This window comes from Mytilus edulis, chromosome 5, assembly GCF_963676685.1.
Source record: "Mytilus edulis chromosome 5, xbMytEdul2.2, whole genome shotgun sequence".
In the NCBI taxonomy this organism is placed as follows: domain Eukaryota; kingdom Metazoa; phylum Mollusca; class Bivalvia; order Mytilida; family Mytilidae; genus Mytilus; species Mytilus edulis.
In genome coordinates this window covers 94,464,630-94,491,409 of record NC_092348.1, presented here as the reverse complement: position 1 = coordinate 94,491,409, position 26,780 = coordinate 94,464,630, and the positions used below count along the sequence as shown (strand labels likewise).

At 32.0% G+C, this 26,780-nt stretch overlaps 1 protein-coding gene across 1 annotated transcript; it reads left to right on the top strand.

The window, feature by feature from the left end:
• The first annotated feature begins 29 nt into the window (after positions 1 to 29).
• On the top strand, positions 30 to 26,780 carry LOC139525595 (FACT complex subunit SPT16-like). Its single transcript, XM_071321090.1, has 25 exons — positions 30 to 190; positions 5,697 to 5,795; positions 6,201 to 6,365; positions 6,737 to 6,796; positions 7,453 to 7,545; positions 8,162 to 8,308; positions 8,844 to 8,995; positions 9,387 to 9,559; positions 9,931 to 10,095; positions 10,698 to 10,792; positions 11,195 to 11,359; positions 11,706 to 11,821; positions 12,515 to 12,597; positions 13,366 to 13,436; positions 14,018 to 14,145; positions 14,643 to 14,778; positions 15,666 to 15,792; positions 16,406 to 16,524; positions 17,395 to 17,520; positions 18,199 to 18,387; positions 19,177 to 19,346; positions 20,928 to 21,057; positions 23,201 to 23,330; positions 23,869 to 23,946; positions 26,000 to 26,780. Exons 1-25 carry the CDS (start codon positions 122 to 124, stop codon positions 26,293 to 26,295), a joined length of 3,282 nt encoding a protein of 1,093 aa, XP_071177191.1. The 5' UTR covers positions 30 to 121; the 3' UTR covers positions 26,296 to 26,780.

Below are 26,780 nucleotides of genomic sequence, written 5' to 3'. Positions count from 1 at the left end.
TATCGTATTTTGATAAACTCTAAACATTTAATCAACACTTTAAGCAAATGGGTTCACGACTCCCGCCATTATTGTAATAATCAGCACAAAACAGATGAATTAATCTTCTGCGTAATTCACGATGTCAAATTTACACATCGACAAGGATGCGTTTAACAGAAGAATCAAGCGTCTATACACCGCTTGGAATGTAAGAATCAAGATAAACGATCGAGTTTGACACAGAGTTTTGTATTTGAGCTGGAATTCACTGAAGATTGAAGTACCATGCCTAATAAATTTATGTTAAAATAACCTGTACCTGGTCCTGGATCTATTAGACGATCGCCTTGCTTTGTTTAAATCGTTGTACACAGCCTGTAAGCTGATGATCTGCCCCTTGTCTGTCCTTCGCAATTCAACCAGGCCCCATATTTTAGCTTAATCCATCCCCAATATTTAATATTGATAAGGAATAAAAATAAAGATAATCAGGAGTTCATACACCTTATCGGTATTTGTCCGCCATTACTGGATATCACACAGGTTCCTGTAAAATTTTGACGTCACAAACCAAAATATCTGATGTCACTATAGAAAAGTGATTGTTATATGCGTCAAAAGTTCAAGCGGCCGGGTCAGCCGGGATTAGCGATAAGGTGTATTGTCATTCAGCGTTTATGAATTGTGTAATAATATTTAAAGGAGGGTATGAATGCCCTTTACCACCACTGGCACCAGGTATCAAACTATCGTTTTAGGCTACTGTAAGCATCTAATTGGTTAAAATTTCCCGTAATTTGTCAAAATATCCTTATCGTGATTCTTGAGAGATGTCTAATAATCATTGTTACAGTAATATTGGGAAAAAAATTAATGTGATTTTTCAAATTCAATCGATATTTTATCATCTTAAAGAAAGTGAACATTTATAGTCATTCACCATATATTAAGTCTTTAACGTCATATGGCATGAACTTATACTGTTATTCATCATGAAGGTACTCCCTTACAACCCTCTTAAAGGTGGTTGATAAATAAACTTAGCCTCTGACTCAAAGCTCCAGAAACCGTCAGAAATGACAGAATCTGAAATCTATTTCTCTGTAACGACAAATTGGTATTATTTTTAGCTCACATGGCCCAAATGCCAAGTGAGCTGTTCTCATCAAGTGTCAGTTGTGGTTAACTCTTACAAAAATCTTCTCTTCTGAAACTACTTGGACAAATTTCACCAAACTTGGCCACAATAATCATTATTGGGGTATTTAGTTTAAAAACTGGGAAATATTGACTTATGATTTCTTTTTACTTTTTAACTGTTGTTTTATTCACACCCGACATTGATCACAATCTTAGAACTAATTTTATAAAGAAAATGCAATTCCATGACAACTGTCTTCATTATTTAATTACTCTTCAGCAAAGAAAATCCTCTAAAAGTATTTTTGACGAGTAACACACATGTTTCATTTAGTATGTAATAGTTATGCGTAAAATTATTATCAGCAGATAAGACATTGTCGTAAAATGCAAAATGATTTCATACAAAATAAAACAAGTTTAACTATTATCTGTAATAGTCGAACAACAAAAGGTAAATTAAAAAAAATGGTGGTTTCCAGTCAATTTGTAATTAAACAAAAAAAAATTCGCAGAAATGAGCCTGAAATTACTTGTATTTTAGCAGTGTTCTCCCCAGGCCGTTTTAGCGCTGTGCTTTTCAGCGCTATTATAATTTCCTGCTGTTTAATTGCACTGACCGCAGCGCTATCCAATGCAAGCGCGTCGCTATATATTTTTTTGGTAATTTTTCACTTGGGACCAATTGATGGACTGGTTTACTATTTCTGATTGAATTATTTCGTTGTATTAAGTACTTCCGCGGGACCAGTCTAATAAATTTTATAAAATGGCGACTTTGAAAGATCAAAATAAACAAAGATAACAACATTGACATCTTTTTTTTAATTAAAAGAATATATAGAGGCATATATGAATGAAAGGAGATGAAATAAATTGACCGCATTTCCCGACGACATTCACGAACTTGTTTTACGAACTTTGAACAAACGATGATTTTTAAAAACGATCAGACACAGGGGTTTGTTTACAATTTGCCGGGTTTACTATCCATACGAACCCCGAACATGAGCAAGTCTTTCAAGGATAAATAATCACCTATTCGAAACTAATAATTGGTAAGTCAGCAATTCAACAGTAATGAATTTCATTTGAAAACAATTGAGGGGATATGATTAGCAAAACAAACTTCACTTTCTCGATGTCCAGCTTGGATTTCTGTCAATATTGGGTTTACTATCCATACCCGTACGAAAAATCACATGGGTATGGATGGTAAACCCCATATTGACAGAAACAAGTGCCTGTGGCTTGGATGAAGCCATTTGAATATTATAAAACATTAAGATCAGAAAAATGAGAAATCATTATGCTAAAAAATGTCAATTCCTGTCAAACATTGGAAAGTTAACAGTACACTGCTACAGGGGGTTATAAAACCAAACACAGAAGCTGACAATGACTTTATTGTTGGTCCTACATGTTCTGCTACATCACCGGTTAGTGCTTAGAAATCTTCACATAGGCAGTTTGGTATAGTCCCATCATGGAAAAAGACTTCTCCTTGGGTTTATACACAGATAATATGAGGATTATATGAATTTACAATGGAGAAAAGAAAGACTCTTCTTCTATATCTACACAATAACATTAACAAACAAAGGGGTAAATTCCATAAGCATGATGAGGACAGCATTACCAGAGAAAACATCAATAGCATATAATATAAGAAAAGCACATAACAAATCCAGGGTTTCCCCTGGGTCAATTATTTTTTTTTTTGCCACCTCTTTCGCCAAAACAATATATTTTTCGCCACTTTATTATTTTTTTCGCCAAGTAACACAAATATATTTTTCTTTTAAAGTATTCCTTTTTTTCCAGCCCCCCCCCCCCCTCAATAAGAAGAGTTTTTTTACAATAGAACAAAACATTTTATCACTTGGAATTGATCCCTTGTGTAAGGTGTAGTCATTACATTGAAGGGTTACTCTCATGCCAACCGTTTGAATAGATTTCTTCATAATGACAGTTTTCTTTTCTAAGCCATCATAAACAAGTAAAACTATGTATGAAACACGTGTGTCACTGAAAGACTTTAAAGTACCCACTCAAATCAACTATCTATATCAAAGTTAAATGATAATGTTCAAAATCAGAGGCCTTTCTTGCTTTTGAACCTTTTTCGGCATAACAACAGTTTTTTTTCTGGACTATAATTAAAAGAAGGATCGAGAGGAAGCGTCAAAATTTTGCTTCAAACACGTGCGTCGCAAAGTTGTAATAATAAATCCTTTTGTGACATGTGACGGACGCCATTTAACCATATCATTTTGTCATATAATACAATTAACACCTTTATTAATTAGTCCTTTGATGTCGATAGCTACATGTATAAATGCAATCAGCTGATTATTGATTTTCTGTCAAATCCCTTAACGAGTTCAAGGTGAATTCCGAGTATTGTCTGATCTGATAAAGTTCGAGAAACCCGAAATAAGTAAATAAACAAGATGGCTGAAAATAAATCATTATATATATTTCTTTCGCCAATGACGAATTTTAATCGCTATAATTGTTATTTTTTTCGCAAATTGCGAAAATGGCGACCGCCAGCGGAAACCCTGAAATCAATTACAAACAATCTGTGCGCCGCGACAAAGTTACTGAGAATTGTAGAAAGTTAAAAGCGCTTACCACAGCACTATCCAAAAATCCTGGGGAGAACACTGTAAATTAGTATTGTCGCAAAACGTCTTGTTTTAAATTTGTCTTCAAAATCGAAATAAACGTTAGTGAGGCCAAAATAAATTAATAGTGTGTTTCCGGTTTCCCGACCCTACCTCCGTTTTTGACGCCGACCCTAAACATTTTATTGACAAAAATTAAAGAAAATATAAAAAATCCGGATTTTTCAGTCTGTCCGGATCAGACTATTCGTTTAGAAAACTACAGATCTTCAAAATGTTTGATAGCAATGACCGTTATGGATAAGTCAAGCGCTTCAAGAACCAAGATTTTAAATAAACAAGCATGGCTTTTGACAATCGTGCAGCTTTTTAGCTGTCAAATACGCAATCACAATGTGATCACATGGTTGCAAAATATAATAACAATAAATCCGGATAATTACGATATGATGAATGTTCTTAAAGAACACCATGATGGACATATAGACGAAAAAACTACGAAGTTGATGCATTTTGCTCAACTTCTTTGCACAGGTACAAGACGAGATTTTTTAAATAATTGTATATATAGTGAATAATGTATTCAGTTTATATACATATATTAACAAAATCTCGTTTTGTACCTGTGCTTCTTTAGACCAAAAATCAGAATCGTTTCAGGTTGGACACTACACAGACTGTATCTAGTTCTGTCGGTTAATTGACAAATAATTTAAGAGTTAGAAGAGATCAATTTACTGCTAAAATCCTAGAATTTTTCAGTATAAGGAGATGGATAGTAATCTGCACTTTGCTAGAAAACAAAGAAATAGTGGTGTCAACGTCTAATACGTTAATAAAGTAATACAAATAGACAGGAAATACTAAAAATTGATGACAAGGGGACAGACAATGTGAAACGAGAAATAGAAAGTTTTTCCTAGTATGATTCATGTTCAACTATAAATGAATCTGCCCCTGCACCATGCCTACTTTTATTCTTTTAAATTTTCTCAGGCTGGTCCCACAACAATTTATACTAGAGAAGGAAAAAAAATCATGTCCTGTCCTATTAAAATATCTACAATTTTTTCCATAAATTTAATAAGAAAGATTCTCACTCTTCTCAAAACCCGAAATTTAAATATTATCAGAACCCTACTCTTCAAGATAAAATTCTGTCAAACATAAAAACTTCTAGCTATTAATTAAAGAGGGTCACCGTGACAGCAAGAGTATTACCCCTAGAAAAATCATAATAAGCCGCTGCTTAGGATTGATTTGCAGTGTTTTTACTACTAAAAAAAGTGGTAGGAATCTGTTCCCACATGTACAAAAATGTATACCCTGTGTGTCATGTACATTGTTAGGTTCAACGAGGCCAAACAATAATACCATGCTAGATTTTTCACTGCTATTTTTGCTTTAAGATAATTAATCGGCAAGGACATATTCCTTTAACAACCCATAAAATTCAACATTTGCATTAAAGTTTATTTTCATATTTCTTTTAATATATATAGAGATTTACTAAAACAGAAAATTAAAAAAAAACTAGATTTAAGTACTATTATAAATATCAAAGAAACATGCAGGCACTTCAAATTATTTCATTTTCAACCTTTTTCTGCTGTTATAATCGATAGAAAAAAATAAAAAGTTTTCATAAAATAAAATGTTTTACCTACCTACCCTACCTAATTTTTTTCAGGGTGAAATAGGAAACACACTATTTATTTATTTTGGCCTGATGTCAAAGAAATTTAACATCTTGAGTCATTAGAATAGTTTCTTTTTAAAAAATTTGCCTTCCCTTAACTGTTTTTATACAACTGCAATATTTTTTTGTGTCATATAATGCTATGATGTCTTTGTCGCCATCCATTGAATATTTCTGATTTATATAAATTAAAAACATAAAATACTGATATGGCTGGAGATACACACCATATATTTTCATTGTAGAAAGCTGGTGGAAATGATCCTTTGGCACAGACCGATGCATTAGTTGCAGCTGTTGGAGTGGATGAAGAAATTGTCTATTCTAAATCAACTGCACTGCAGGCAGGTGCTACTTATTTTCTCTTCATATTTATGATATGGCCTAATATTTTCAATGATAGACTTAGCTTCTTATTAATATATGATAATAATAAAAATGAATTTATTCATAAGCAATACAGCTCATAGAATATACATAAAAAAATTATATTTGCAACACAATAGCACCAGTGTTAGTAGCCAGTAAATAAGGAGGCATAAACAATGATATATCATAACCACAGAGAATATATACAATACATTTACAGTACTTTTCAGCAAGATATAAATATTATACTGAATTATTCAATTCTTTTACATTACGGAAGTAGTTGTACAAGTTGTAACTAGATAGACTTCTCCAATAATCTCAAGATAATCTCAAGAGCAAACCATGACAAATAGACTAAATTTTCAAATGCATTTCAGACTTGGTTATTTGGATATGAATTAACAGACACGATTGTTGTGATTGCTGAAAAGAAGATTCTCATATTGGCCAGCAAAAAGAAAATAGAATTTCTTAAACAAGTTGAAAGTTCAAAAGATAATGAAAATGGATCTCCGGTAGTCAAGTTACTTACAAGGGATAAAGTATGTAATAGAAGACAGCAATGTATTTTTTTTACCCAGATTAATAAATTAGATAAACTTGATTGTAACTAACTTTGATTGGATGTAAAATAGAAAATTAATTAAAGTGGCCATATCTATTGTCTGTTTGGAATTTGATTATAGCTGCTGATTACTTTTATACAGTTATTTAAGGAACGTATTATCGTAAAACTTTGTTCAACTGTCGTCAACATGTCAGACAATAATTCAAAAACACTGTGTCATCGATTGTGTAAACGCATTTCCCTAACTTGTAAGTCATGTAGAGATAATTACTGACTTAAAAAAGACATCTTACAATTGTATCACCACATTTCCAATACTGTCAAGAGTGATTTGTTTACTTTCAGGGAGACAAAGACAAAGCTAATTACCAAAAACTGATTGATGCGATAAAAGACAGTAAAAAGGTATGCATATTCATAATATGTAAATTAAATAGCTATTGAAGACATAAATGATATCTGAAAATTACATCATTAAAATGACATTATCGAAGAAGTAAGTTGGAGGTTGTATTATTTGGCTCATTTAGCAAAAACTGCTTGATGAGAATACAGTATTCAGAAGGTGAAGTTAACTTGTTTTTAATATTGTCTCACATGTCCTTGGTCCAATTTGCTTGCTTCAGCTTTATTGATTTGGATTAAGTTTGCTTGGCAATTTTGTTTATATTTTATTAATGGGATAAGAGAGTTTCCTTTCATCATCTTAAAATACATCTTAAAATGTGCGTTGATTATTTCTATTTCACCTTTACTATGTGAAAATAGGTGCTTTTAAACCAAAATATTGTCACATACTATTTTTTTTCGCTTTGAAAGATCAGGAAATTAATTTTCTGTATTTTTTTTGGTGTTAATATTAAGGAAGACTAAGTTGAATACCTTTAAATCTATTTATATTCATATTATATTTTCTGTTAAAGTTACAAAAACTATTTGGTTTACAGTGTGTGGTTCTTGAGTATTCCCATACTGTATAAATGGTATATAAGTTAAGGTATGTAACTGAATCAAGAGTTCATATGAGAATAATAATGCAATGTTTGTTGGTTTTTTTTTAGGGTAAAACAGTTGGAGAGTTTGCAAAAGACAAATTTCCAGGGGAGTTTATGGATGGTTGGAGAAATTCACTCAAAGGAGAAGGCTTTGTAAAGGTAGCTCATGTTGTTTTTGCTGTTTCATAGGGCATTTATTTAATGTGTATATGTTTCGATGTGGTAAGAGTTCCACTGAAACAACTCTACACCCAAGTCACAATGTATAAAAAGTAATTAATTATAGATAAAAGTATGGCCTTCAACTCTGATCCATGGCTCACGCTGAACAGCAAGCTATAAAGTGCCCCAAAATAACTAGTGTAAAACAATTCAAACTGGAAAAACCAATGCTCAAATATGTTTAAAAAATGAGAAACACTTGTGAACCACACCAACAAACGACAACCACTGAACAATAGGCTCCTGACTTAGGACAGGTGTATTCAAATGCAGTGAGTTTAAACGTTTAAACAGGTGCCAGCCTTTGCCCTCACCTGAACAACAGTGTAACATTACAACATAAAAAGACACACTTTAAATTCCATCTCTCATCAACTGCCTGTTTAACTTATACTCATAGCAGGAGTATTATAAGGGAGTAATTCATGAAACTCAAAAAAAGTATAATTAGTGAGTAATAGACTAATAAGCTCACAGTATGTCTTGTTGATACCTGCTGTTGAACAAACTCCATGCATTTTAAAAGGTTCTAATTTGAGTCTCTTGTTAACAGGTTGATATTAGTGCATCATTAGCCTATGAGATGTCAATTAAAGAGGAGTCAGAAATAAAGTTGATGCAGAAAGCCAGCCAAATCACATGTGATGTATTTGCTAAGTACCTCCGAGATCAAATCATGGAAATTATTGATGCTGAAAAGGTTAGCTGAAACTTACAATTATATGTTGATTTCAAAATTTTGTTCATCATACAATGCATCTTAAAAGAATTTTCAGTTCAAGTATTTAATGTATCTGAAAGGGTAACGCAGGGAAAAGAAAGATTGATTAGTTTAAAAAATGTACATTTCTATTCTATTGTAATAGGTTTCAAGTTATATTTTTATTACTGTAAAAGGTAAAAGTCCAAAGAGATCATTAAACGAATACTGGTGATATATAACATGCCCTTGGCAATAAAAAAATACTACATTGTATATAGTGTTTGCATTGCATTATATTCTACTTCTACAATACTATAGATATATTGATTCTATTTAATATAATACACTGTTGACTATGAAATTTATCTGTTTGAATTTGAAATGTGAGGCTTTCATTAAAAATTATAAAAGATGTTTTATATGGCAATAGATGTCAGTGGTCTCCTTTTTACCTGGTAATATTTATAACATAATTCTGTGTGTAATTGATTTCAAAACGATATAATTAGATGATATTTTTTTCCTATTGCAGAAAGTAAAGCATTCAAAACTTGCTGATGGTGTGGAACAAGCTTTACAAAATAAGAAATTTGTGTCCGGAGTTGATCCAGCTAATTTAGACATGTGTTACCCAGCTATTATTCAAAGTGGGGGAAAATACAGTCTCAAATTTAGTACAGTCAGGTACCTATTTCAAGCATATGATAGTATTGAAAAATGATGTAGAAAAATTCTGTCATCTCAAAAAGTTACTTTTTGTTCAAATTCACAGTTTTTTTCGCGGCCTGCTTATGTAAGGAACAAGACAATACAGTTGTAGATTTATTAATTGTGAAACAATCCAACATAAAGTTTTATTCTAACTTTCATAAAATTTCTATTCAGATTAAATATTCTTTACTAAATATAGGATCATTTTATGAAAAATTACCCATGGATAATATGGATATTTTGAGAGGTGCAAATAAATCATTACATTTTACTCTTAAAATTAAGCTAAAAAAATGAAATGAGGAAGATCAAGTTGCTTGGTGATAAATTACATGTATCTTTTTATGTATTTTATATTTTTCAGTGATGATACTAACATAGATTTTGGAACAATAATATGTGCTATGGGTGTGCGTTACAAGTCTTACTGTGCTAACATTGTAAGAACGTTAATGGTGGATCCATCAGACAAACAACAGAAAGATTATGAATTTCTTCTCAGTGTAGAAGATGCAATTATGGAAAAACTTAAAGAAGGTAATTTCTTCTAGCTGTAACTAAAGGGTTTACTAAAAAATGGATATATAGGAGAGAAAGGCACTTAAAGTTAAAAACTGCCTTTCCCCTATTTCAGATTTAAAAATTCTTGGCTCTACTGATGTATGTATAGGTCAGAATGCCTTTCCTAGTATGCATGTGATTGCATGTAACGATATGGAATGCTTGTTCTTGTTGTGTTATAAAAACTATGATTTTAAACAGTTGAAAATGCATGTATAATTCCCTTAAAGCAGGTACGATGGCAAGTATAGCTAGAGGCATAAATTTTATAAGTTAAAGACCATTGGACACTTTCATTTTAATTGAAAAACTCTCAGACAATATCATTGATCATTTCTTGTTTTCAGGAGAGAAAATGAGTGCAGTGTATGACCATGCAGTAAGCTTTGTTAAGAAAGAGCGATCAGAATTAGTGGATAAAATGACAAAGAGCATTGGCTTTGCCATGGGAATAGAATTCAGAGAAGGATCATTGTTGTTATCTGGAAAGAATAACTTAAGAATCAAGAAAGGTAAGACTGTCATTTCTTTCTGATACTCTTTGATAAAACAAATTATGCATTAACACGGAAACAGGATAATGAAACAATAACATATCCTTTTAAAATACCTCAATTTTATGTTATTCAATAAAAAAAAACTAAAATTTACTTTTAGTGCTTATCAAGACAAACATTGTTTTATTTAAAGTAATTATCTACCTGATATTTGGTAGATGAATTACAAACGGGTTCAATATTTAATTCTTAAAAAAACCTCCCTAAAACATACCTGAGACCCAGGGAAGGCACTTTAAAACCTCCACTTTTGTTGGTGTCAAGTGAAAATTTAAGTGAAATTCATAATTTGGTTATAGATGGTTACCACATTGTGAAAGTGTCTTCTCTGGGAACTCCTCACAAACTGTCTTTCAGGCAGATAAAATTGAGAATGGAAATGGGGAATGTGTCAAAGAGACAACAACCCGACCAAAGAGCGGAAACCCACCAATGGGTCTTCAATGCAGCGAGAAACTCCCACACCTGGAGGCGTACTTCAGCTGGCCATTAAACAAAAATATATACTAGTTCAGTGATAATGGAACCTGTTATATTATGATTTTGAATTATTTTAGGAATGACATTCAACATTAACGTAGGATTTGCTGATTTAAAAGATGGCGATAAGAAGTACGCTTTATTTATTGGTGACACCGTAATGGCAAATGAGGTAATTTTAAGATATCATTTTTATACTGTCTTAAGAACTAAGTTCCAATAGAGTTCAGTAAGGGGGTTATTATAGTTTTGTTGACTTTTATAGGTGAATATGTGACACAGATTTTGACCATTTAAAAGGGTGTACAGTGACTGATTGTTCTTAACTTCTATGTCATTTGGTCTCTTGGTATCTCATTCGAAATCATACCACATCTTTTTTTCATGAAAAATGAAACTATAATTTGTGTCTTAGATTTCCAACAGATATGTATCAATTTACAGGAATAGAGTTTATTTTTCATGAATTGACAGCAACAAAATATAATTCTTGATAAAATTTCTTCTTTAAAAATGGATTATAAACCTAAAAACTGTTAAGTATGAATATTGGTAAAATTGATTTGATTAACAGGGGTCTGCTGCATCATTGATGACCACACAAAAGAAACGAATCAAACATGTTGGGATCTTCCTGAAGGATGAAGATGATGACGAGGAAGAAGAAGAAGAAAAAGAGGATGAGCCAGTTATGTTAGGGCGGGGCCATAGAAATAATTTGATGGACAGCAGAACAAGGGTTGGTGTTATAGAAAATTTGTAATTTGTTGAACATTTGGTGTCACTTTTACTGTTTTACAGTTATGCCCCCTTTACAAATGGAAAAATTACTGAATATTTCATTTCTATTCTCTAACTTGCCTTAACCAAATGTTATGAAACCTATATATTCAATGCTTTAAGGTAGATCAAGTTAAAATTTTAGTGGTGTCACTTTTACCGTTCTTGGTTATTACTAGGGTGAAATGAATTTATCATTAATTATTGTATAGTATTGAAAAAAATATTTTATAAAGATATAACTTTTATTTCTTTCCTTTTCAATATTAATTTTGTTAGTAAAAGAATGAATCTTTTTATTTAAGATGGATATGACAACAGAAGAAAAAAGACAAAAACATCAGAAAGAATTAAGAGAGAAATTAAATGAAGAAGCATTGCTGAGATTGAAAGGAATGAAATCAGGCACAGAAGATAAAAAGTAAACTATTACAGCTATTTACCTTATGCATGTAGTTTAAAGGTTTGGTTGGCTTACTTGCTTTGTTTGTATAAATATTTGCCCAAGCATCCAATAACACTACAAGCTGAAGCTCCACCTACCTATGGGTTGCAATTGTAAAACTTTATTACAATGCTCGAAAAAAACAGTTCTACAAACAAACCAAGTAAATCAACCACACCTGAAAACTACATGCATCTGGAAAATAGCTGTAATATAGAGTTCATATTGTATTTTAATTCCAATCCAAAAGAGTAAGAGTAGAAATCAAGGTCAACAAGTTCTGATAGTGGACAAAGTTAATATAAGTGGGAATATTGAAAACAAAAACAATATTTGAATTTCATGGTTACGCCTGTATCTCATATACTGTAAGCAAAAGTCAACTATATTTGATATATGATTTTGTGGTGTACATGTGTAAGATTTATCTGACCTTAACATTATTGTAAATTTTTTTATGCACTTTCCCACACAATTTTTTTTACATATCTACACAGGCTTTTTTTTTAAAAGTTTTTTTAAAAGCTTAAAAAAAAGTAAGTACATCAATATATATCTAACAAACTGGGTATGAATCGGGTTTTAACATTTTCTGAAATTGTGTTTAGGCTTAAGCCGTGATGTTGGTACTAAATAGAAAAATAACTATTCCATGTATCTTATTTTTAGAGTGCGGAAGTCAAATATTTCTTACTCTAAACCATCATGGCTCCCTCATGATTCAGAAGTTAGGGATCTCCAGTTATTTGTTGGTAAGTTGTTTATCTTTATTATAAACGGAACATTTAAAAACTCTGGTAGCAAATTACTTGGAATAGTAGTAAACATTTAAAAAGATATTTAGATCTCAACTTACACCCTTCCTTGAAAAAAAAGTTTGATATTTTTATTTTAGTGTTGACATTGATATCATTGAAAAAAGAAAAGATTATTAAAATTGCAGTATACATTTCTTTTCTATTATATCTCTTTTTAAGGGACATATTATGGTAGGACTGTAGTCCATTTGTCCGTCCTTCCCCTGTCAACATGTAGGACAATAAAATTAAAACATGTTAACCAATTAACTGAAACTTTGATTAATTGTGAGTTGTGGGGTTTTATTCACAAAAAAGGGGAATTTTACATTTTTCTGATATGAACTCTAGCAGTTTTCATGAACATTTGGTGATTGGTTGATATCTATCAACAAAACCTTCCTTTAGTTGTTTTTTTTGATAAATTTCTGATTTGGCATTGAAGCGTTTTGGAACTTTATTCCTTATAAAAGCAATTGGCATATCATGCACTCATGGTGCAGCTCCTTATTGTGTATGTTGGAATTTGACTTTTGTATTTTGAAGCAATTGAAAGCCTGATATTACTTGTACTGGTTAATGATGCCATCAGTATATTGAGGTATCAACACTTATATTCAAACCATAGTAATAAAGACATTGATTGTACTGGTATATGATGCCACCAGTATATTGAGGTCTCAACACTTATAACCATAGTAATAAAGACATGGTTTATTGCAGATAGAAAGTACGAGACTGTCATCTTACCTGTCTTTGGTATACCAACACCATTTCATATCGCTACAATAAAGGTAGGTATCAGCTGATTAGTGTATATGGATTAATTATTGTCTGTTATGATACCTATGTGTTATAATATGAAATATATTGGTTTGGCCTGACTTAATATGGATAGGTATACAGACTAAATGACATGAAAGTCCTTTTCATTCTAATTAAGAATTATCATGGGTTTCCAGATTCATTCCTCAACAGCCTCCTGTTGATGGAAATAGTTGACGGGGGTATCATCAGTGAGCAGTAGCTCTCACAGTTTTACTTGTTACTAATAAATTGAATACGGCTATTAAAATTTCTTGTTTCTTTTTTTATATCCTCATGCATGATTGAAATACTTTTCTTTTTAACACAAAGGTTGAATAGAATTTCCCACATATGTTTCTAGATGTGTCAAATGAAATTCATAAGACCAACATTATATTTATATTAACTATTTATAAATTTTCAGTCATTTAAAAACTTTAAATGTACTTGAATTAAGATCATTAGATGTATTGTATTTTTGTCTTTTCTTTATGGAACATAAGTCAGTCGATAGAAGGGGACTACACATATCTCTGTATTTATTTTATGTTTGTCTTTTTTTTTATAGAACATAAGTCAGTCCATAGAAGGCGACTACACATATCTCCGTATTAATTTTTATCATCCTGGTTCATCTCTGGGTAGAAATGAAGGAAATGTTTTCCCACAACCAGATGCTACCTTCCTAAAAGAAATGTAAGTAGATTTATGTCACTTACACTAACTGTATATAATCGTGTTTGGTAATTTGTATGTCATTAAATAATATAACAATGAAAAATGAGGCCAAAACAGCTTGGGTTTATGAAAATTAAAACTTGTAATTTAACAAAGAATTTAAAAAGTCTTGTATGTTTTAGAACTCCAGCCATTTACCCTCATGATTCACTTGAAGAACTTTCCTATTGGATTATTTGTTAAATTATGATCGTCTAGATCTATTTCCTCTAGTTCCTCATTGTGTCTTTCTTGATGCCTTTCCGCGTGTCTTTCCCATGCTTCTCAGTTCCATAAGTGTACATAATTTCAATACAAACAAAAAAAAAAAAATCATATCAGATTCCATCTTTAAAAAAAACCTTTCTCCATGTGGAATAATTCTTTCGCATGTCACTTCAAATTACAGGAAGACTCGGTTAGTGGACTATTCTGAGTATTTAAACACGGTTTTGATTTTTTATATCTTTTTACAGCACCTACAGAAGTTCAAACACCAAAGAGCCAGGAGAAATATCAGCTCCATCATTAAATTTAAATACAGCATTCAGATTGATTAAAGAAGTACAGAAAAAGTTTAAAACCAGAGAAGCTGAGGAGAGGGAAAAAGAGGTTAGAATATATTTTTTGTATTTTCATCTTTGAAAGTTAATGGAATAATAGTGCTACAAATGTTTGTTCATTCATACATCTATAGTGCAAGATTATTATACCCCGCTTTGAAAAAGGAGGGTTATACTGTTTTACCTCTGTCTGTCCGTCCATCCATCCTTCCGTCAGTCTGTCCTTCAGTCCATCTGTCCCTTAAATATTTTTCGTCACATTTTTCTCAGGAACTACAATACAAAAATTTCTGAAATTTGGTTTCAGGGTTTATATAAGTTTGCTATACTGTGTGATGTGTTACAGATTCATCACTTGACAACTTCCTGTTAACCCAACACTTGCATATTTTTACACTATTTGACATTATCCACTTGCGGCGGGGGTATCATCAGTGAGCAGTAGCTCGCAGTTTCACATGTTATATCCGATATGAAGATAAGGTTAAGCGTTTATCTAGGTAATCATAATCAGGTATTTTGTATCAAAATATATGTGTTGCAAAGTGAATACTGAAGGTAAAAACAGTGGTGCTTCTAACTCAGATCATGTGAATGTTCACCAACAAATAAAAAAATTACTACAATAGGTTGATTTAGAATGTTGAATTGCCCAATTGTAAAACTAGTTAGGAACTGTTCAGGTAATATGTTTTAATCATGTTAAAAGGAGATTAGTATTTTAATTGAAAAATATAAATGAGAACAAAAATGCAAATCTCAACTTTAATTTTTCCTCTTTAGATGTATTTAGAAGTATATAACAAATATGGTAATCAATTGTACTAATCAATTAAATAATTCAGTTTTATTCTGTGTAGTGATTTTTTGTTGTTGCTTATTACCCCAAACTACACATTTGATGATAAATATTCTTTATATTTCATTTGTTTTCAGGGTATTGTTAAACAAGACACACTTGTTATCAACCCAAACAGAGGAAATCCAAAATTAAAAGACCTTTATATCAGACCAAATATTGTATCAAAGAGAATCTCAGGAACATTGGAGGCACATACAAATGGTAAAGTAACTGATAATTGACAGATTATAGTGTTTGATTGTATTCCTATAGTTATTACCTCCACCAATCAAAGAGAATCTCAGGAACATTGGAGGCACATACTAATGGTAAAGTGATAATTGACAGATTATAGGGTCCAGATCAGATACTTTCTTCTTCATTAAGTTTATTATCTCCCACTATTATTGGGACATACTTATAGTCTTCATCCGTCCTTGGAAACAACAATACTCAGATCTACAAAAACTTTCCTACTATATCGCCAGTTTGATGTGACAATTTGCTGGCGAGTAATCAGACTTTAACTATTTCTTTTACTATTATAACTCAATTATACCTCTTGTATTCATCTCCTATGAGACCATTTGCCCACAGGCTGTCATACATGGTATAATCTTCAACATCCATTTTTCAAATATTTTGGCTTTGAACATGAAGAAGCATTATTTGTCAAATTTGACTAACTGTTGACATCTGGGACAGTAAAATAAGTACCATTTAATGTAATGTTTATAGTGTATATTTAAGTCAAAAGTATCGTCTTCAGCAGTCTAATTGGTGCCGTTGAATTTTATTGTGTATCTATGATTACGAACCTCGTTTTTCTTTGTAGGATTTAGGTTTACTTCAGTGAGAGGAGATAAAGTTGATATCCTATATAACAACATCAAAAATGCTTTCTTCCAACCTTGTGATGGAGAAATGATAATCTTGCTACATTTTCATTTAAAGGTGAGGAAATTTTCTGTGTTTTATATACATTATAGTTTTGGGTAGCGATAAAAATGATACAATTAATACGCAATTGTTTGTATTGTATTGTTACTGTTGAATAAAATCATAATTGAAAGCTGCATTTCCTTCTGGGAAATATTGGCCACACATTTTGAACTAAATAGAATGGTTCAAGATTCATTTAGGTGTGGTACAAATTTTTCATGCATGGGGCAATTGATATCTGAAGCAAAAACTATTCAAATTTATGTAGATAACTATCAAAATTCTGATTTTCAACGCAAATGTGTTCATTTGTTATATCGTTACTGACAGTATCCATAGTTGATTTTGTGTATAGGTAGATACTTTTATACTTTTGACATAAATGTTTGATTGTTAATAAATTTATATTTCATGTTATTTTATAGCCAGTATTGACCAATTGTGAACATACTCTTCCGGCAATAAAAGAAAAATTCACTTCCATTAAAATAAAAAGGAGTAAATAATTGGGTGCCCAATAGAAATGTCAAAGGATTCAGAATTGGAATAAAAAAAAAAAAAAAATGAGTTATATATCAGTGAGACAAAAATTCGACAACAAAGAGTTATATATCAGTGAGACAAAAATCTGACAACAAAATACAGGAATCTAAAGGCCAACTAATGATCCCAGCAATAGACCAATAGACACAATTTCATGACTAAAGTAAAAAAAAAAAAAAAAACTATTTAAGAAGGTTAAATAAAATAATCAGAGACTATAAAAAAAATTGTCTCAACATCAAATCCTCTGTTATATAGTGCAAAAATGGTTATGTTTTATCATATAGAATCCAGATTTAGAAAATACAGAAATTTCAAAGGTTATATAATATTTTGCAGCATGCCATTCTGTTTGGTAAGAAGAAACACATTGATGTAGAGTTTTACACAGAAGTTGGAGAAATCACAACAGATCTGGGGAAACATCAACACATGCATGATCGAGATGATTTACATGCTGAACAGGTATGTGGGGGGAGTAAATGGAATGATAAGGACAACTTACTGAAATATATACTGCACTTTTACTGACAAACAAACAGTAAAATTATAACTTTTTGTTCATAGATTTTTACATCAAACTTTCTTTTATATATTTTAGAAATATACATTGAAGGTATAAAAACATCAGTAGATTTTTTAATGATTGCTGCCTTTGTTTTATTTCAAATTTTTATGCCTTGGATATAAGTTAAGAAATTTCAAAGGAGAATATGATTGGATAACCGTAAAATGATTCATTTCTATACTTTTGGTCATTAATTCCAGAAATGACATCTTTTAGAATCACAATTTTGTCAACTTGTTAAACAATTATGATAAAAGTATACACTAATGGTTGAGTGAAAAGTGAATATTGTAAATTCAGAAATTATTTCGATGTTTTAATTATTGCAAAAAAAGTGACAGGGTTAAAATCACAATAATTTAAACTTACATTTTGAAATTTTTTGCATGAATCAAACAGGATTTTTATCAATATCACACTTGTGAAAAAAATGAAACTGCAATAAAAAATGCACGCAATAGTTTTAAATTTACAGTAATTTTATTTGGTTTCTACAAATGAGGTTTTATTGAGTGAAAAAATAATTCCATCTTTGCACCTCTGCAGTTAATTAATGAATATTTTTTTCTGTAAAGGCTGAGAGAGAGTACAGACAGAAGTTAAAGTCTGCATTCAAAGGATTCTGTGAGAAAGTGGAAAACATAACAAAACAAGAGGTAGAATTTGATACCCCCTTCAGAGAACTAGGATTCCATGGAGTACCATTTAGATCTACAGTATTGTTACAACCAACCAGTGGCTGTCTGGTCAACCTTGTAGAATGGGTAAGTAGAATTGTCCCACAGCAGTAGGGAATGGGTTGATCACAGTACTGTTCACTTTGCCCAAATGGAGGGGTTTAGAGATGGTAGAAAAATGGGATAATGTTGATTCATTATAAAAAAAAAAGAAGTGGTATGATTGCCAATGAGATACTGTCCACAAGAGACCAAAATGACAAATACATTAACAAATATAGGTCACCGTATGGCCTTCAACAATAAGCAAAGCCCATACCCCATAGTCAGCTATAAAAGGCCCTGATAAGACAATGTTTAACAATTTAAAAGAGAAAACTGACGGCTTCATTAGTTGGTTCACAATTTCTAATGAATAAAAATCAATCCACAGTAGAGTTGAACCTCTGCCTTGCCTTAATAAAGGAAAATAAGTAGCCTTAAAATAATACTAAAAAAAATCAACTGTTTTCCTTCCTAATCACTTCTGGCAGAGATTCAAAAAGAGTTGACCCAACATTGTACTATATTAATTACACATTTGTGGCTAAATCAGTAGTACATATGTGGAGCTTGTTAAAAGACACTCCAAAGACATCAAACTTTATTTCAAATTAGACAGACTGAAAGCAATTACATTTTACAAGACAATTTCCCCAAATGCATGAACTAGATATTAAACAATATGTATATATTACCCATAAAAAAAATTACAGTGCTGTATAGGTCTAACTGACCATGTGACCAGAGGAAATTTATAAATAAACTGTATTTCTGTTTAAGCATGTACACGAAAAGTTTTTATCATTCTAAGATAGATATTTCTTTTGTCTTTAGCCTCCATTTGTGATAGCATTAGATGAAGTTGAATTGGTGCATTTTGAACGTGTACAGTTCCATTTGAAGAATTTTGATATGGTATTCGTGTTCAAAGATTACAGTAAAAAAGTGGCAATGGTGAACTCTATTCCAATGCAAATGTTGGATCATGTCAAGGAATGGCTGAAGTAAGATAAATATTTGTTACATTTTTATAAAGAGTTGACACACTGTAAATTCAGAAATTATTGTGAGCATTTGTTATTGGAATTTGACATGACTAACAAAAATTTTGATTAAAAATTGCAATTCAGATATTGGAATGCAAGTTCTTATTATTGCAGTACTTCCCAAGTCACATTATCCACATTATTTTAAACCTCACAATGTATTCTGAATTCACATTAATCTTTGTTTCCTTCTAAGCCCCACTCTGTTTGACAGTTTGGTTACCACTAGATTTAATTTCACAAGAAAATCTAGTAAAAATTTGCCAAAATTTTCATACAACTCAGTTTATTCTCAAAATGACTACATTAACATGTATATATGTTCCAGACCGTATGAGTATTTGGACCGTACGCGTACGGTCCAGATGATCATACGTTTTGGGATCATATGGGTTTAATTTAAACAAACATTTATCAAAATCTTTATTTTTAGTTATAAAAATTGTTATTATTACAAAATAGATGGCCGATGATAAAGTGTATAAGCGAACAATTGAAATTAAATATTTGCTTAATTGTATATTCGTGAATTCTATTTATTCTGGCCGAAGGTGACAATTGCTTCTAATAAGAACGTCGTATTTTTTACATTTACATGTTTTGTTAATGCATGTTCCTTTGCGTATGCATTTCTTTTGTAAAGTTCATAAATATTCTAAAACAATTGTCCTCCCACATTATGTTTACTTCCGATAACTTCAATTTCAATGAGCATACTGAGCTGCAATTAATGAATTACCGGCCTGCAAAATACAGGAGATTAACAGATTAAATAAGCGTGATCTTTTTAAATAGTTAAGATATTAAGTTTTTATGTCAAATGCTGTTGAACTTTTTATATTAATTGGAGATATAAGTCATGTTGATCTGTTATATACATTTGTATCTAATAAGCTTGACCAACTTCTTAATATCAGTCAGACCGTACGCGTACTGTCCGACCGTATGCCTATTTGAAAAAGTACGCATACGGTCCAGACCGTACGCGTACGGTCCAAATACTCATACGGTCTGGAACATATATATTGAAATTACTACAATAATGTGGAAATTTACAAAAGCTCAAAATTATCATAATAATGTCCTGTGTGTATCGTTGTTTCTCACTCCATTCTTGAAGTTATTTTGATGTTATAAAAGTGTGGAGGACATGTGTGTATATTTTAGCAATCTTGTTAAACGGAGTAAACCAAACTCTGGTCTTACAGTGGATTCCATTGAGTGTGTAGCTAAAGGTTATATCTTTGGTTAGCTTGTTTGCTAGCTGAACCGTGAAGTCATATTAGGTAGGTATTCTACCCTCATTTCAAAGTAGCCTAGTCCTACAAACAGATAGATTGGTTATCTAGTCTATTCTTAAGGGAGGGTAGTTACTAACCTAACAATGACTTCACGGTTCAGCTAGCAAACAAGCTAACCAAAGATATAACCTTCAGCTACACACTCAATGCAATCAGCTGTAATCCAAACAATATTTAGGGGACCTAATTTGTTGCTGATAGTGAATAATTACTAATCAATGTCTTATTCATTTGATAGTTCCTGTGATATTCGATACTCGGAGGGAGTTCAGAGTTTGAATTGGGCCAAGATTATGAAGACAATTACAGATGATCCAGATGGATTCTTTGACAGCGGTGGATGGTCTTTCTTAGACCCAGAAAGTGATGTAAGTGCCATTACATCTATCATACAAAGTTTATTTGCTCAGCTCTAATGTATTTCTGGTATAAATTTCAATTTTCTTAGTAAATGCATTTTAGCAAAACTCTTTAAGCTAAGTTGTTTCATTATAAAATAAAGAAGATATGGTATGATTACCAATGAGATAACTCTCAACTAAAGACCAAATTATGTAATTGGTAAGCAGCTGTAGGTCACTGTAGGGCCTTCAACAATGAGCAAAGCTTATACTTGTTAGTAAACTTTAAAAGACCTCCTGTATTGGCAAAGTGAGTAGAGAAGTGCATATTAAGTCATAAAAGGCCCTGAAATAAAAAAAAATGTAAAATGATTCAAATTAGAAAACTAACTGCCAAATGCATGCACAAGACAATAAACAAAAACAAAATATGTATACAGCAAAAAAACACTGACTGGCAGAATGTGGCAGGGATAAACATGTCAGTGGGCACTTATTCCCCCTCTTTTTTGTGTTTTAATCTTGACATAGTTGTCTCATTAGACTACTGTGGATTCATTTATTTTTGTGGATTAGGAAAACTTGCATTTCCTTTTATTAGCTCACCTGGCCTAAAAGGCCATGTGAGCTTTTCTCATCACTTGGCGTCCGTCGTCGTCGTCGACGTCGTCGTCGTCGTCGTCGTCGTCGTCTGTCGTCGTTAACAATTTTTCAAACATCTTCTCCTCTGAAACTACTGAATGGATTTGAATGAAACTTAACATGATTGTTCCTTAGTATATCCTGCACAAAATGTGCGCTTCGATTTTTGATCCGTCAAAAAACATGGCCGCCGTTACTTAAAATAGAACATAGGGGTCAAATGCAGTTTTTGGCTTATATCTCAAAAACGAAAGCATTTAGAGCAAATCTGACATGGGGTAAAAATGTTCATTAGGTCAAGATCTATTAGCCCTGAAATTTTCAGATGAATCAAACAAACCATTGTTGGGTTGCTGCCACTTAATTGGTAATTTAAAGGAAATTTTGCAGTTTTTGGTCATTATCTTGAATATTATTATAGATAAAGATAAACTGTAAACAGCAAAAAAGATCAGCAAAGTAAAATCTACAAATAAGTTAATATGACCAAAATTGTCAATTGACCCCTTAAGGGGTTATTGTCCTTTAATGACAATTTTTCACAATTTGTTCATCATATTTGCTTACTTTAAAAAATCTTCTCCTCTGAAACTACTGAATGGATTTGGTTAAAACTTAGCATGATTGTTCCTTAGATTATCCTGCACAAAGTGTGTGCTTTGATTTTTGATCCGTCAAAAAACATGGCCGCCGTTACTTAAAATAGAACATAGGGGTCAAATGCAGTTTTTGGCTTATATCTCAAAAACGAAAGCATTTAGAGCAAATCTGACATGGAGTAAAAATGTTCATTAGGTCAATATCTATCAGCCCTGAAATTTTCAGATGAATCAAACATCCAATTGTTGGGTTGCTGCCACTTAATTGGTAATTTAAGGAAATTTTGCAGTTTTTGGTCATTATCTTGAATATTATTATAGATAAAGATAAACTGTAAACAGCAAATATGATCAGCAGAGTAAGATCTACAAATAAGTCAATTTGACCAAAATTGTCAATTGACCTCTTTAGGAGTTATTGCCCTTTAAAGACTTTTTTCACAATTTGTTGATCATGTTGACTTACTTTAAAAAATCTTCTCTTATGAAACTGCTGTATCAATTTCAGCCAAACTTAGGCTAAATGAGTTTCAGAGTTTCAGAGTATCTATTATAAATTTTATATTTCATTTCCTTGTATGTCAAGAAACATAGCTCCTATGGCTAAAATAGAACATAGGAGAAAATGATTTTTTTTTGCTTTTGAAGAAAATAGGACGATTCAAAGAACATTTAAATAAATTGAAAAGCCAAAATAATCATTGATGAGAGATTAAACCAAAAAAATTCAGGTGAGCGATTCAGGCTCTTGAGAGCCTCTTGTATTTGTTTTTTCTGTGATTTGCTTCTCTGTGCGTACAAAGCCTATAGAAAATTTGTAATTCGTTGACAATATGGTTCAACTGAACCCACGAAAATTGGTATCCAATGAATTATTATGAATTCACAGAATTATGACAAATTGACAAAGCAAGTTTTTTTTATGACAGGCTGAAGCTGATGATGGTGACGATTCAGAAGAAGATGAACATTATGAACCGTCTGGTGATGACGACTCAGCGGAGGAAAGCAGTGATTATAGCGAGGAAAGTGACTGGGAAGGAGAAGAAGAAGACTCAGGTATGTCACAGAAACAAAAAATGTAAACAACATGTCATTCATTTCATCTGTCAGGAGTGCATTTCTAGATTAACCTTTATCAGGAATGCTCAAAGCTGTCATCTTCGGTCAACTTTGTCTGATGGTTAATAAGGCAGAGCAGAAGAATTTTCCATTTAATCTCTCTTCTGGATCAAAACTGTTGCCAGCACAATCTCCAGTGTTTATTTGTGTAAGAAGTTCTGAATCCATAGCACAATAAAAGTATCTTAAGTCTCAAGGAAGAAGATATTTATTGCAGGGAAATTGTATAATCTGTAATTTTTATGGTAAATGTAATGAGAATGTCAACTGTCAGTTACCTTGTTAAAACTTTGTAAATTAGTTATCTGTTCCCCACAAAATTCTAATTTAGACCATGAATTTAATTGATAGTGTGTGGAGCTGCTCTCTACCAAACAGCCTATCTTGGTTAAGAATATACTCAAACATTTCTTAAAGGAATTGTCAAAACATTAAAAAGAATGAAAATACACATGTATAAATTTGTACTTTGTAGAAGAAGGAGAAGACGATCTTGGTTCAAGTGAAGAAAGTGGTAAAGATTGGGACGAACTTGAAGAAGAGGCCAGAAGAGGTATGATTGATTTAAAACCTGGCTGATATCAAATCTTTTTTGTCTTTTTGGGGAAATAAAAAATAACAGTAATGCCAACCTTGCATCAGATTTATATCAGTTATATTTTCAGAAGTCCTTTAATTATTGTGTCTAAATCAGCAATTTTAAAGAAAATATGAATGGAAACTTTACATGGGAGATAACTTAATTTTATTTTATAACAGTTCTTGTGCTGTGAGAATTGGATTCTGACTAATATAATTAATTATATGATGTTTTAATAAATATTATAGGTTATTCCATTGCAATGTAAATTTCTTCCATATAGTTTATCCTTTGATAGTTTGCTAAATTGGTTTAAGTCAGAACATTGAATTCTAGTTCTTACCAAACTTTTAAGGGGAGTGTTTGAAATCCAATATTGGTCAAGATTCAATATTTTAACTAATCAGACATTCTCTACTTTTTAAAGATCAGTAATAGTATTGGCAACTACTGCATTTTTATTTTACAGAAAAAAATATGAGATTGATTTCCTTGCTTCAGCCGGTACAATTAAAGTGAGAAAAGCAATCGAGTTGAGATGACCGATGATAATCTATTTATAGCTATTTTACCTATGAAGACGTTGCCAATTTCATTAGTAACGCCATAGATAGGACATCTACAAAACTAATAATGTTCAAAGAAGTACCCACTTTCTGCAGGCTTGGATGCAAATTTTCACAAAACCACAAAATTCAAAATCAATGAATACACAATATTTCCTCAATCCAAGAGAACTGGTACTTATAAAAATAAAAAATCATTTATACTGTATCATATGCCCTTAAGGGTTATGGTTAGTACACTACAAACCAGAGAAAGTCAGAAATTGCCCATGTCTACTCGACAGTAATGATTTTTACTCGACCAGTCTGAATTATTCTGAAATTTACTTGAATGCACTCGACTGTAGTCTGATACTTTAACAGTCTGAACATTTTCTAGACCTTATTCAACCAGTACTTAACCATCTATATGCATCTGAACCAAACTCAGCATAGTCTTAACTATTCCAAACCATATTAGGGTTAGAGACTATTCCCAACCATATTAGGGTTAGAGACTATTCCCAACCATATTAGGGTTAGAGACTATATAAACAGTCAAACCTGATTAAACCGGACCCTGAATAAACCGGTTTCCTGTCCATTCCGGCCGATAATAAAAGTCCCATTTTTTTCCCTTCAAAGAGTTTGTTAAAATACCCTTTGTAAACCGGACCCTGTGTATTCCGAATTCCGGTCTAATTATGCAGTCCCAATACTCTTAATTACATTAATTATGACCTGTCAAAACCGGTTTGTCCAATTAATTAAAAATTGATATGCAATCAAAACATATCTATTTATACAATATGACTTTTCAGGATAATCAATTAGTCAGGTGTTCAACTGTGAACTGACAATCGTACAGGAGTGAGCTGTATTATTTATTAAAACATTATAAACGTGTCAATTAAACGAAAAGACACATCGAATATATCTCTGATTGAACTTACGTTGTAACTTGGATGAACAAATTTAAAAAATCGCGGAGTTAGAAATTTACATCGTGATTTCGAAATCCTTGGTTCCCTGTTGTGAACCCCTAAACACATGACCTTGATAATGAAAAACACCCGGATGGCAACAATCAATTGATATTGTACACTGTACGACAACTTTTCGATAGTGATGAAATTATGTTTGATAATATTCTGGCTTTTTAATCGGCCATGGAATTCAAACGTTTCAAATTACCGATCATGGAAGAAAATCCTCGTCTCACAATCCAAACAACGCGAGTATTATGATGCAAATGCAAACAATGAAAAACGAAGTGAAAGTATTTCAATTTATCAGATATAATTTACAATCTGACAGAGAGAACGTTTACATGCAAAATATCGGACTTCACAAGTCATTAACTTCCGGTCAAAACGGAAACCTGAATAAACCGGCTCACTGTTCAAACCGGCTTTTTTTCAAAGTCCCGTAGCCGGCCGGTTTATACAGGTTTTACTGTAATGCAATTTGTTCTATTTTAGCTGATCTCGATGCTGAGAATCCATATGCTGAGGCAGCACCAGCAAGACATGTACCATCTAAACATGGGCACAAATCATCACATCACCATAGTAGCAGTAGTAGCCACCACAAATCTAGTAGTGGCAGCCACCACAAACCCAGTAGTGGCAGCCACCACAAACCCAGTAGTGGCAGCCACCACAAACCCAGTAGTGGTAGCCACCATAAACCCAGTAGTAGTAGTAGCAGTAGCAAACGCAAACGGTCAGACAGTGGAAGTCATGATAGAAAGAAAGATAAAAAGAAAAGACATTAAAATATGAAAACAAATTGTGAATATTTACAAAGACAATGAGGATCAAAAGAACGAATGATCAAAGACTAAATTAAAAGGAAAAGTTGTAATTAGTATGTAAAGTATGTGTTGTTTGAAGTCTTATACTAGACTCTTTTTTGTCTAATACACTGTTAGATGATTGGAAAACTATAAGTATCGTGATTTGTGTATACTCTTTAAAATCATTTCTGGATGATCATAGTGTACTAATGTATTATATTACCAAAATGCTCAGGATGCTGAATTATTACAGTAAATTATAACAGGTAAACTTTAAAGACGGAAGTTGTACATGTAGAGAATAGCATTCACCTGTATAATAAAGTTGTCATTCGTACTTAATTTTCCATGCAAATGAATGATAGAAGACAAATATAGACTTTCAGGGGCCAAAATAAGGGCAAAATTGGACAGAAACTTTCATAGTGCTTGTATTCTGTTAATAAATACATAGTTTCAGCAAA